This window comes from Dryobates pubescens, chromosome 7 (assembly GCF_014839835.1).
Source record: "Dryobates pubescens isolate bDryPub1 chromosome 7, bDryPub1.pri, whole genome shotgun sequence".
NCBI lineage: Eukaryota > Metazoa > Chordata > Aves > Piciformes > Picidae > Dryobates > Dryobates pubescens.
In genome coordinates, this window is record NC_071618.1 from 2,523,496 (window position 1) to 2,535,942 (window position 12,447).

The 12,447-nt window shown below is 42.2% G+C and overlaps 1 protein-coding gene across 12 annotated transcripts in view; it reads left to right on the forward strand.

Annotated features, from left to right (window-relative positions):
- MAP4K4 (mitogen-activated protein kinase kinase kinase kinase 4) overlaps window positions 1-10,957 on the forward strand; it is a 191,457-nt gene extending 180,500 nt beyond the window's left edge. For 10 of the 12 annotated variants that reach the window (XM_054163147.1, XM_054163145.1, XM_054163148.1 and 7 more), the window contains 5 exons: window positions 4,879-4,979; window positions 5,685-5,834; window positions 6,612-6,771; window positions 8,918-9,057; window positions 10,082-10,957. In XM_054163147.1, the coding sequence (XP_054019122.1) occupies window positions 4,879-4,979; window positions 5,685-5,834; window positions 6,612-6,771; window positions 8,918-9,057; window positions 10,082-10,165 (635 nt within the window). In that variant the 3' untranslated portion in view covers window positions 10,166-10,957. The remainder of the gene's footprint in view (window positions 1-4,878; window positions 4,980-5,684; window positions 5,835-6,611; window positions 6,772-8,917; window positions 9,058-10,081) is intronic. The other 2 variants (XM_054163153.1, XM_054163154.1) reach the window with 1 other exon arrangement.
- The last annotated feature ends 1,490 nt before the right edge of the window (window positions 10,958-12,447 follow it).

A 12,447-nucleotide genomic window follows, 5' to 3' on the forward strand; every position in this document is an offset into this window, starting at 1 on the left:
GGTGTAGAGATAAAGCTTTGGCCATCTCTCACGTTCAGCTACGTCAAGAGCTAGCTGGACAGCTTTTACCTCTGCAAACTGACTGGATTCTCCTTCTCCATCCTTCGCCTCTGCAACTCGGCGTGTTGGACTCCACACTGCAGACTTCCACCTTCGCTTGTTCCCGACGAGACGACAGGAACCGTCTGTGAACAAAGCATATTTCTTCTCATCATCAGAAAGGTCATTGTAAGGAGGAGCTTCCTCAGCACGAGTTACTCTCTCCTCTGGAGGTTTAGTACAGTTGGTACCTTCAGGCTACCTTGTTATCCCCTCTGGGGAACCATCTCGGACAGGTCCCAGTCCCACTGCTTGAACTACCTCTTGCTTTATCTGCTCAAAGGCTGCTTGTTGTTCAGGTCCGCAGTGGAAACTGTTCCTCTTTCGAGTCACATCATACAGAGGTTTCACAATTTGACTGTATCCAGGAATGTGCAGTCTCCCAAATCCCACTGTCCCCAAGAAACGTAGAGTTTCTTGCTTGTTCGTGGGATTGGCCATGGTAGAGACTCTATTTACCACATCCACTGGAATGTGTCGGCGTCCATCCTGCCACTGCACTTCCAGAAACTGGATCTCTGTGGTAGGTCCTTTCACCTTGTCTCTCTTGATGGCGAAACCTGCATTCAGAAGAATGTCAATGATTTTGTTACCTTTCTTGAAGACTTCTTCAGCATTTTTACCCCAGACAATGATATCATCAATGAACTGGATGTGTTCTGGAGCACCACCTTCCTCCAGAGCATCATGGACCACTGCATGACAGATGCTTGAGCTGTGGATCCAGCCCATTGGCAATCTGTTGAAAGTGTACTGGATTCCTCTCCAGGTTAAAGCAAACTGAGGCCTGCATTCCTCTGCTATGGGAATAGAGAAGAAAGCATTAGCAATGTCTATGGTAGCATACCATTTGGCCTCTTTGGATTCCAGCTCATACTGGAGTTCCATCATGTCTGGTACTGCTGCACTCATAAGTGGAATTACTTCATTCAGGGCACAGAAGTCAACTGTCAGATGCCAGTCTCCATTCTGCTTTCACAGAGGCCACAACTTTCTGACTTTCCAACTGATGAATCAGATTTTGAATGGGCAACAAAGAGTCACGGTTGGTTCTGCATTGTCTGTGATGCACAGTCTGAGAAGCAACCAGCAACTTTATGTCCTCTATCTCATGTTATCCCACAACTGCAGACTCATCAGAAAGCTCAGGCCTAATAGACAGCTTCAAATTTTGTCCATTGGTTTTTACAGATGCTACTCCAAAAGCCCATTTGTAACCCTTAGGGTCTTTGAAATGCCCTTCTCTCAGAAAATCAATTCCCAAAATACAAGATGTGTCAGGCCCTGTCACAACAGTATGCTTCTTCCACTGTTTACCAGTTAAACTTATATCAACTCCTACCTTAGTTAACTCTTGAGATCCACCAGTGACTCCCAAAATAGTTACTGGCTCTGATCCCTGATAATTTGATGGCTTATGGTGCACTGAGCTCCTGTGTCAACCAAGGCCCTGTACTTCTGAGATTGTGAAGTGCCAGGCCACTGGATGTACACATCCCAATAGATTCTGTTATCTCCATTATCCCTCTCGTCCCCTTGGCGGGAGGCAGGGCACCCCTAACTATGAGGAATATGCCCACATGTGCAGTGAGCACACAGCCCAGTGTTAGAGCTGGAGCCACTGTTGGAGCTATTAGAGTTGTCCTGGGAAACTGTGGAAGTAACAGCTACCCTTCTGGTATTGCTACCTCGGGTTCTGCCACTCTGGAGTTCCCTTAGTCTCCTGAAAAGATTGGAAGTTGGTTGACCATCCCATCTGTTCATGTTCTCACCAAACTGATCACACAGAGTTATCCAAATAGTCCTACGTGATTGCCTCTGTTACCTGTTTTGGTTTGGCCTGTTTTGGAATAACCTCCTTGGAGGATGTCTGTTTCTAACAGCTGAAAATTTTATCCATCTGGAGGAAGAATTGGAATTATCTCCTTGTGCCAATTTGGATATGGAATGTTTAAATTCCTCCTTCAGCTCTTCCATGCAATTCTTTATCTCTCCAGAGTTTCAATGGCTGAAACCAAGGAAACACATCTCCAGTTATCTCATTTGGTCAGTGAAATGACCAACCATAGGAAGAGCTCCACCATAATTTCTTGCCACAATTCTGCTTGCCAAAATAGTAGCATAATTAGGAGGAGCAAGTTTGATGAGCTTTTTAGCAAGACCTGTTCCCACAGGAATTTCATCAGGATTCAGAGTACCATGATCACCATACATCACTTCTCTCACAGCAAACTCTCTCAAATGCTTAATTCCCTCATCCATGGTGTTCCAGGGTTTAGGATTCCATGGAAGGTCGTCTCAGGATGGGTATCTCATAAGAGCTGCCAATAAAAGGCATGTCCACAGAGAAACCTTACCAAGACACCTGCCTAGATGTCTATCTATTCCACTATCCTTGGAGAGAGTTCCTATTTGAGATGCTGATTTGTCTTCCACTATTACAGCTGGTGCACCTGTATCGAAACACCTGCCAAGCCAAGTTAGAATTGGCTCATTCTCTGCTCTGGTGTAATCCTTCCTCACATGCCTTGTTTCTTGCCTGGGTGCCTTCATGGTCGGAATATCATCTAGATCTTGTTCATCATCCATCTCATCCTCCTGAAGATGTTGTCCCCATAATCCTGCTGCTACTCTCCTAAGGATCTCTTTAAGCTCAGAAGCACCTCCATTAGCTGCTGTCTTACGAGAACGTCTATCCTGTCTGCATCTCCAATATCCATTGATGGTCTCAATAACTCAGCTATATCTTTAAGACAAACCTTCTCTTCCTCCTCAGCAGGATCCTCTTTAACAGAAGGTCCCTCACCAGCAGAGGAATCTTGCTGCTCTCCCCCATCAGCTCCTGCATCAGCCTTTCTTCTGCCTCTCTTACCTAAAATCGCTACTTGCTTAATTGGAGCTGTGTTTGAATTTACAGCAGGCTTAACAGAAGCTGACAGGTTTTGAGACAAAACAGTTGCTGCAGAGGACACTTCTGGTCCTGCCGATGAAGAAGGAAATGATTTTACCTCTCTAATAGCTGCCGAGGACATTGCGGCTGCTATCTAAGAAGCTGCTGCTATCTTAGAAGCTGCTGCTGCTCCTGGCTGATTGCCAGAATCACCAATAGCCCCATTCAAAGCTGCTTTACCAATTGCCTGTTTAGCTCTGTTTCCCCTATCTCCTCATCACTAGAAATCTCTGGATTCAAGTTAGAACTACTCCTCCTACGCCTCGGTCTGTGTTTAAAAATTAAACAGGATGTAGATACTCTCTTCTCCCAGTACAGTGCAATCAACAAGTACCCCACTACTATCACCAACAGCAGATTCACACACAGCAAATAAATTACTTTTGGATCCCAGCCATAACTCAGAATTACTCTCTCACCTACTGGGATTTTGAACTCACGGATTTCGATAGGCAATGTTGTGGCAGTCACATTCCTGTATCTCTTAAGCCAAAAGAACCCCAAAAATCAATCATAGAGAAGCTGAATTTTATACTTAAACCACAGATATAACTTATACGTCAGATATCTCCCCAACATATCACATAAAAATCCGACAGCATACTTATACACAACAACACTTAAAGCAGAAAAGATCAGATGCCGAAGAATCCAAAACACCTTCATGTTGCTTCCCTAAACAGAGCAGAAATAAATCAAGCAAATCATGCCCCATGTTTGGAATCCAATCGTTTTTAGCCCCACGTTGGGCGCCAATTTATTTTGTGTAATGTGATGGCTTAACCCACACACATCAATAAAAGCTTGGCTGAATGCAGTCTGGGAAGCAAATGAAGCTGTATTTTACAAGCAATAATGGAATGCAATGAATATGTACAGACTATACAGTATTTACACTATTGTACAGGTATTTACAAAAAGAAAACAGTACAGAAATCCTCCTTGGGCAGGAAGACACTGCCCTGCTCCCCACCAACCTCTCCCCTTCCTTTATCCTCTTGTTAATTAGAAGAAAAAGAGAAGAGGAGAGATGTTAGGGGAAATTCATTTAGTTCAAAAGCTTCGTTAGAAAAGCTAGTAATGCTTATCTCTAGTTTGCTGATTAAGAGTCCTTCAGTGAAGCAGCCAGCATGCCAGCAGAAAGACAGAAGAGAACGGAATGAGAGCAGAATGTAAGATGTGAAACTACATCCCACTCATCTGACCAATGAAATTAGTTTAGAATTATCTTTCTTGTTTTCCTTTTTACACTCAACTATTCAGCTAGAGAATTTGCAGCTATCTTTCTTAAAGGCACAGCCTAAAACTGTCATAGAAAGATGTTGAGTTGCTGGAACATGTCCAGAGAAGGGCAACAAAGCTGGTGAGGGATCTGGAGCACAAGGCCTATGAGGAAAGGCTGAGGGAGCTGGGGTTGCTTAGCCTGGAGAAGAGGAGGCTCAGAGGAGACCTTATTGCTGTGTACAACTACCTGAATGGAGGTTGTAGCCAGGAGGGGGTTGGTCTCTTCTCCCAGGCAACCAGCACCAGAACAAGAGGACACAGTCTCAAGCTGCACCGGGGTAGGTTTAGGCTGGATGTTAGAAAGAAATTCTTCACAGAAGGAGTGATTGACCATTGGAATGTGCTGCCCAGGGAGGTGGTGGAGTCACCATTACTGGAAGTGTTTAGGAAAAGACTGGATGGTGCACTTAGTGCCATGGTTTAGTTGATTGGATGGTGTTGGGTGGACTTGATCTCAAAGGTCTTTTCCAACCTGGTCTGGTCTGGTCTGGTCTGGTCTGTTCTAACTGGACTGCTGAATTCTTTGTTGTTTTGTTTCATTTCAGTAAAATATGAAAGAATCAAGTTCTTGGTAATTGCATTGAAGAGTTCTGTGGAAGTCTATGCATGGGCACCAAAGCCATACCATAAATTTATGGCCTTTAAGGTAAGAGTATATTTCAACCATGTTTAGGATTTTCTCATAGCCACTTGCAGATATTTTATCGTGGCTGTATTACAGGTTCTTCAGTAAATCTGACACAAACTTCATGTTATATATTAATTTAGGAATTTTTTTTAGCTCTGATACAGTACACTTAGTGTACTGAGCACAAACAAAAGTGACACTGTCTCAACTGTTTCATTTCTATATAAATAAAACATGCAGCAGAGAGAAGTGAACTGAGTCTAAACCTCTTCATCTGAGCAAAACAAGCCATTATGTGTTACTCAGCATTGTTGTTTTGTGTTTTTCCTTTTCAACACACAAGAAAGAAGTTAGCTGGCTTGGTATAATGAGCAGATTGATTAACAGACAATCAGAGATGCATTTTGGAGATTAAAGTAAACACTATGGGAGTCTCAGATTGCCCTGAACTTTGGGGAAAACAATTCTTAATAAAAAACAAACACACCAACCAAAGTAAACCCCACACAAAACAGCTTACATTATCATGTGATTGGAATGCAACAGGTTGCAGAGTAATCTGTCCTTGTCCATGAGGGACGTGTAAGCCTAACTGGTCTGGTGGATGGTGCCCAGGAGCCCGTGGGAGGAATAAACCTGTAATGTGTGCATTAGAACATGTGTTTATGAAACCTGTTGTGGTCCTAAGCATTGAAGTGAATCTCACTGATGATTGTCTTGCAGTCATTTGGAGAATTGGTACATAAGCCATTGCTGGTGGATCTAACTGTAGAAGAGGGTCAGAGACTAAAAGTGATCTATGGCTCCTGTGCCGGCTTCCATGCTGTTGATGTGGATTCAGGATCGGTCTATGATATTTATCTACCAACACATGTAAGAGCTGCTGCTGGGGTTGGGGTTTTTTCCTTCTTTTCTAGTTTGCACCCCTTGCTTTTTTCAGATGATGAACATGTCAGGCTGTCCCTGTGGATCACTGCCAGATGCTGGCAGCAGTAAATTGAGTGAAGGAGTCCAAGAAGATACAGCCACTTGTGCTTAGGGGTTTTGTGCTTCAGTCTCTGTCCTCTCAGATCTGATGTGGGCCAATGTGACTGCTTCTAGGGTAGCAGCTATTTAGCTGCTATTTAGCTGAGTGCATTGCAAGCGCTTGCAGAGGCTGCAGGAAAGGTGGCAGTAGAAATGATATAGCAGCCCACTAATGAGATTCAAAAGCTTAGCAAAGGCCAGATGGCCTTAGCTACCAAGGTTCCTGGTCTTTGCTGTACACAGAGGCATCAGATGGGCCTGCAGTGTGTGATGCACCTCCCCAGCACAATTCACTACAGTGGAGAGGTCTGAAGTCTGCCTCTGGGCTGCTTGCCCCAGGCTGCCTTTCATGGAGAGAAATGGAGACTCTGACAGAGAAGTTGTCTGTTCCTGTTTGCAGATGTCCTCTGCCTTAAAATGAGTGGATTAGTGCCCCAAGGGTTTATGGGTCCTTTTTGTCACTTTGTAGGGTGTCTTGCTCAGCAGGAGCAGAGCTAGCACCCCCAAAGTGAGTGGATCAGTGATCTACCATCAGCCAAAATCAAAAATCACCCAGCCCTTTCTCCCAGCACAGGCTCTGCAGTAATAAAACAAAAGGCTTCCTCTTCTCTTCTGTCCCTGTAGATCCAGAGTAGTATCCAGCCTCACGCAATCATCATTCTCCCAAACACGGATGGGATGGAGCTACTTGTCTGCTATGAGGATGAAGGAGTTTATGTCAACACATATGGAAGGATAACCAAGGATGTGGTTCTGCAGTGGGGAGAAATGCCAACTTCAGTTGGTAGGTGCCTCTGGCATGGTTTAGTGACGACCCTTCAGTGCTAGGTCAAAGGCTGCATTGGATGATCTTCGAGGTCTTTTCCAGCCAGATATATTCTGTGATGCTGTGACAAATCATTCTATTAAGGGAGCATGAGTGTGTGCTCATGGAGAAGGAAGGTATACTGGGTTTGACTTCAGATTCAGAAGCAGTTGTGCTGTAGTGTTCCAGGAGAGCATGCGCAAAGTGGAGAATAATCATATGGATCTGTTTTGTGCTGAATTTTTAAAGGAGAAAATCCCAAACAAGCAAGCCGTGGAGTTCAGGCTTGAAAAATCCACCAGGACCTCTGTAGGCTGCTGCAGAAGTTTTGCTGGACAGTCACAAAGTTAGGGAAACATTTCAGTACAAAGACATGTAAGGTGGCAGGTGTATAAGGTATTACTATGGGTAAAGGTTCATAAATAAGAGTCTGTACATCTGATTTGGTGTGTTTATTTTAATTCACCTGCAGATTGCTTCTTTGTGCTAGAATAATTCTCCCACATCTCTCCAGCTGAAAATAAGGTATATTTGAGAGTGGGAGCAATGAGCATAGTAAAAAAGGTACAGATTTTTATGGACACTAGTACATTTGTTATATCACCAGTACACACCAGGATCCTTCTGACTGCCTGTGCTGCTGCATTTGAATGCTGAGCTGTGACCATGGGCTGTGGTCACACACCTTCCTTTTGTTAGGCAAGCAGTTTGTGTGTTACCTGCTTTGGAATGGATGCATATATTGGGAGATGACTGTTGGTAGCTGTCCAAGCTAAACAATAATGGTAGAAGGAAATGTAAAGAAGTTTCATGCTCATCATGTTCACTCCTGTGGCTTAACTCATGGCTAGATCTAAAAACCAAGCAGAATTCTCAGTTGGCAAATTGCAGAGCCTTTGGGGACTGGAGTCCCTGTGAAAGAAGTGGCATGGAGGCAGGTGACACCACCTAAACATCTCATTTGACAATTTTTAGAGGCTTTTTGGCCCAGTTACCACTAGTGACATATTTAAAAATAAAATAAATTTCCAAGATAGCAGTATGTTTAGTGTTACAGGTATACATTATACTGCAGTAGATATATTGATTTATTTTCACTGAAAACGACTGCAAAAAAATTGTATGAAGGAGAAGTGCTGCAAAATTGAATACTTTTTACTTTTGCTGGCTAAGAACTGTTCTTTTTATTCTTCTGTTCAGTATGCATGCAAATAGAGGAAACAGCTTATTCTTCATTAAGTTCCCATATGTTATCTTTGGCAGTATTCCCAAGACTATCCATAAAATTGCTTTTTGAATATACCTTTAGGTAATGGTGGTGACTTTCTGCTTTGTTTTATTGATTTACTGTTGTCAGGGGCAGGTCTTTTTTTTCTTCATGCTGCTGCTAGTCTGTTTTCCCTCAAATCACATTCTGACGAAAAATGCTTGGGTTGTTTTGCTGTGTTTGTCCACAAAGGAAAGCAATGTGGCAAAGAATAGTATTTTCACTTGGAAAGCTTCATTTGAACCTCTTTTGAGATATTTGGAATGCTTTCCAAATCAATCTGCTTTCTTGACAAGATCAGGTTTTTGAAGTACTGCACCTATTACAGGAGGCTAGCTCATCTTTTCTTCTGGTTTTCCATTCTCCTCTTCCTCTGTTTTTGCTGACAGACTCCTTGAAGCTGGGGAAATAATATCATCAGACTAGCTGGTGCTAGGGACATATTGGAGTGGCTGCATTTAGTCTTTTTAAACCTCAGGTTATGCTTTCTCCTTTGTCTGCTTTCTCCCTTGTCTGTCCATTTGCCAAACTTGGGATAAAAATCCTGTGTGAAATTCCATGTTCCTTCCATTAATAGGAGGTTCTACAGTTCCCTTTGTGTCACGAATGCTCAGGGAATAATGTAAAACTAACAGGGAAAAAAACACAGGGAAATAAAAAAAAAGGAAAAAAAGAGGTATTTGGGGGCATGAAGCTGCTGAGAATGGAAACAGCATTCTGAGTATTTGTGTAGTTACCACAAGCACATGCAGGTGATTTTGAACTAGACAGTGCATTCATCTGGGGTTTTTTGGCTTCTCTGTGTTTGTTGCTCTCTGGTCGTCCTAATGGGCTGTGTGCTGTGTTTTCTCTCCAAAGCGTACATACGATCCAACCAGATCATGGGCTGGGGAGAAAAAGCTATTGAAATACGGTCGGTGGAGACTGGACACTTGGATGGCGTGTTCATGCACAAAAGGGCACAGAGGCTCAAGTTCTTATGTGAACGCAATGACAAGGTATAATGCCCCCTCACCCTGCTTGTTACCACGATGATAGACCTGTGCTTTAACTAGGTATTTGTGTTGGATTGACCCAGACCAAGCTAAACTCTCACCCAGCCACTCACCTCACTCCCATCCCCCATGGGATGGGGAGAAAATAAATGAAGGTAAAAAGACTCAGTAGGTCAAGATAAATAAGAACAGCAAAAGCTGTGAACACAAGACGGGCAAAATAAGGAATTAATTCACAACGTTCTATTAGCAGGTGGATGTCCAGACACTTCCAACATGCACAGTGCTTGCTTGGGAAGATGAATGTCATCCCCACAATGTTTCCCCTCTGCTCTCCCTTTCCCAGTGTATTTATTGTTGAGCATGATGTTAATATGTTCTGTGACATCATTTTGTTCAGTTTGGGTTGGCTGTCCTAGCATTGTCTTGAGGGAAGACCCCATTGGTGTCTACAGCTATCTGAAGGGTTGTTGTAGTGAGGTGGGGGTCGGTCTCTTCTCCCTAATATCATGTGATAGAAGAAGAGAAAATGGCCTCAGATTGAACCAGGGCACATTTAGATTAAATATTAGGAAAAAAACTCTTTACTGAAAGAGTGGTCAGGCATTGGAATGGGTCTGCCCAAGTCAGTGGTGGAGTCACCATCCCTGGAGGTGTTAAAAAAAAAAGAGTAGATATGGTACTTTGGCACATGGTCATGTGGCCATGGTGGTGTTAGGTCAAAATTGGACTCAATCTTAGAGGTCTTTTCCAACCAAAACAATTCTGTGATTCTGTGAGAGAAAGCCTTCATGCTCTTCAAGTGAATTGTTGTTCAGCGTTAGCCAAAACATTGGTATGTTGACAATGCTGTTTAGTCACAAATACAAAGCCCAGCACCTTAGAGGCTGCTATGAAGAATGTCAACTCCACCAACACCAGACCCAGCACAGCACTGCAGTTGCACTGTAAAGATGTGGGATGGTGAAGGCAGATTAGAGCCACTGCTGTCCTATTTGTTAGGTTTACCAATCTCTTTTCTTCACAGGTTTTCTTTGCCTCCGTACGGTCAGGTGGAAGCAGTCAAGTCTATTTCATGACCCTTGGCAGGACTTCTCTTCTGAGCTGGTAGAAGCAATGGGATTTGGCGAGGAATTGCTGACATCCAGAGCCTGAGATCTTCATAACATGGAATTATTTTCAACTGGAGTACAGACCTGCACTAATGCAGCACTCTGTGTAAATGTGTGTGCAGGCATCACTGGTGTTAGGTTTCTTTTTGTTTTTCAAACGAGGCTGCGATGCAGCTGGTGCTGTAAAGATATTGCCATCAGGTGCTACAATGTCTTTGAGGTTTGGGATCATGCTAGAAAGCTACAGGTCTTCTTTTCCCTTCAGCTCCAGGATTCCTAGGCTTTGAAGGACTCTGTTGTTAGTGTTAAAACAGAGAGGGGGAAAAAGGAAAAAACAAAAACAAAACAAAAAACAAAACAACAAAACCAGACTTACCGTGAACATGCTATTGAGTGGACAAGGAGGTAGGCAAGGGAAGGTGAGAAGTGGCGTAGAGAGTCAGACTGGCTGAAACAGGGCAGATCTAGTCTAGTAATGTTAACAATGTATTTAATTGACATTTCTTTTTTGTAATGTGACGATGTGTGGACAAAGAGGAAGGTGCAGGTTTTAAGAAGTTAATATTTATAAAATGTGAAAGACACAGTGACTAGGATAACTTCTTGGGGACAGGGAGGGTGGGAAGGGGCTTGGGGTGGAATTCTTGGGTTTGGGGTTTTTTGGTTGGTTTTTTTTTTTTCTTTGTTTGTTTCTGCAGTTTTATTTTGGCCTGGCCAATAACTTCAGTCATTTTCTGTGTACCAGGTATTGCCTGAAACGTGCAGATGATTTAAAAAAAAAAGAAAAAAGGAGAAAAAAAATAAAGAAAAAAGGCAAAAAAAAAAAAAGAAAGAAAAAAAAAAGGCAAAAAAAAAAAAAAAGGGAAAAAAAATTTTAATTTTCTATAATGATTCTGTGTTAGGCCAGAACTTGGTTATGTCACAGTATTAGCACTGCCTCGGTTAAAGGTTTAATTTTTGTTTAAACCTAGAAGTGCAACAACAGTTTTACCACAGTCTGCACTTGCAGAACTAGAAAAAAAATAAAAAAGATAAAAAGAAAAAAAAAAAAAGAAAAAAAAAAGAAAATCCAAACTACATATGTTTATTTTTTGTGCCTACCTCATTGTTTTTAATGCATAAAAAAAAAAAAGAGGTGGTTTAGTTTATACATTTTAGATGAAAATCATTAATGTCTAATTTAATCCTAATACCAAAACTACCAGATTGAGAGGTTTCTGACTGTTATTGCATAGCGAGTTTCAGCAGGAGGAGAGAGTGGTCCTTTCGGGCAATAGTCACAGCGGTATGGCAGTGAGACACTGATTGATGTAATTTGCTTACAAAATTTGGTGAAGCAGGCATTTTTGAAAAACCAGTTTCATCCTTGATAGAAGTCTGAATTTAGCCTAAAACCAGGGGTTTCCCTCTTCTAACACGTGGGCTTAGTGACAAGCAGGTAAAAATAACTAGGCTAGCTCTTCTATAAACTGTTAAATGTTGTAGGAAACATTTTGGGGCGGTGATGTTTTTCTTTTTTAAGAATGCAATGCACTAAAACTCTTTTAAGAATGTAGTTGATACTGCTTATTCATAAGAACAGCGTATACCTGTGTTTAGATTTAAGATCCCAGCTCTGGCTTTTCTTTCTTTTTTTTTTTCTTTTTCTTTTTCTTTCTTTTTCTTTTTTTTTTTGGCTTTGTTTTGTTCTGTTTTGTTTGTTTTTAAAGTCAGTTTTATTTTATGAATTAAGTTCTGACATTTGTAATAAATGTCTTGAGAGTAATAATTTGTTTAATGGCTACATGTTCATTACTTGAGAAACCTTGAGTGTATAATAATCTGTTGGTGTTGCGTAATAATGCACAGTGTCACGATTCAGCCGTTTTCCTTCTTTGTTTTCACTTTTGTTTTTTAAATTCCTTTGGTGGGGTACTTTGTTGACAGCTGCCTTAAGCTGTTCATTCAGTGAACAGGCTCTCAGTGTTTCATGGGCTTTGTCTTCTGCTGCAGTTAAACTTTCCTTCGTGGCATGAGAGGTAGGGCTTTTTGAACACGTATTCTTCAGTTCCGTCAAGCTGATGGCTCGAGCGACTGGTCACACAATCAATTAAGAGCCAAGAGCGCCGAGTATGCAAAGCTCAGACTCGACAGACCCTTCTTTTGGTGTCAAATCTGACTGTTGTAAATCCTTCAACCCCAGTCAGCATTGCTGCTGAGGACTCTGCTTTGAACATCACAGACGGTTGAAAAGTGAGCAGTAAACACATACCGCCGGCACACACGTGTGCACACACATCCC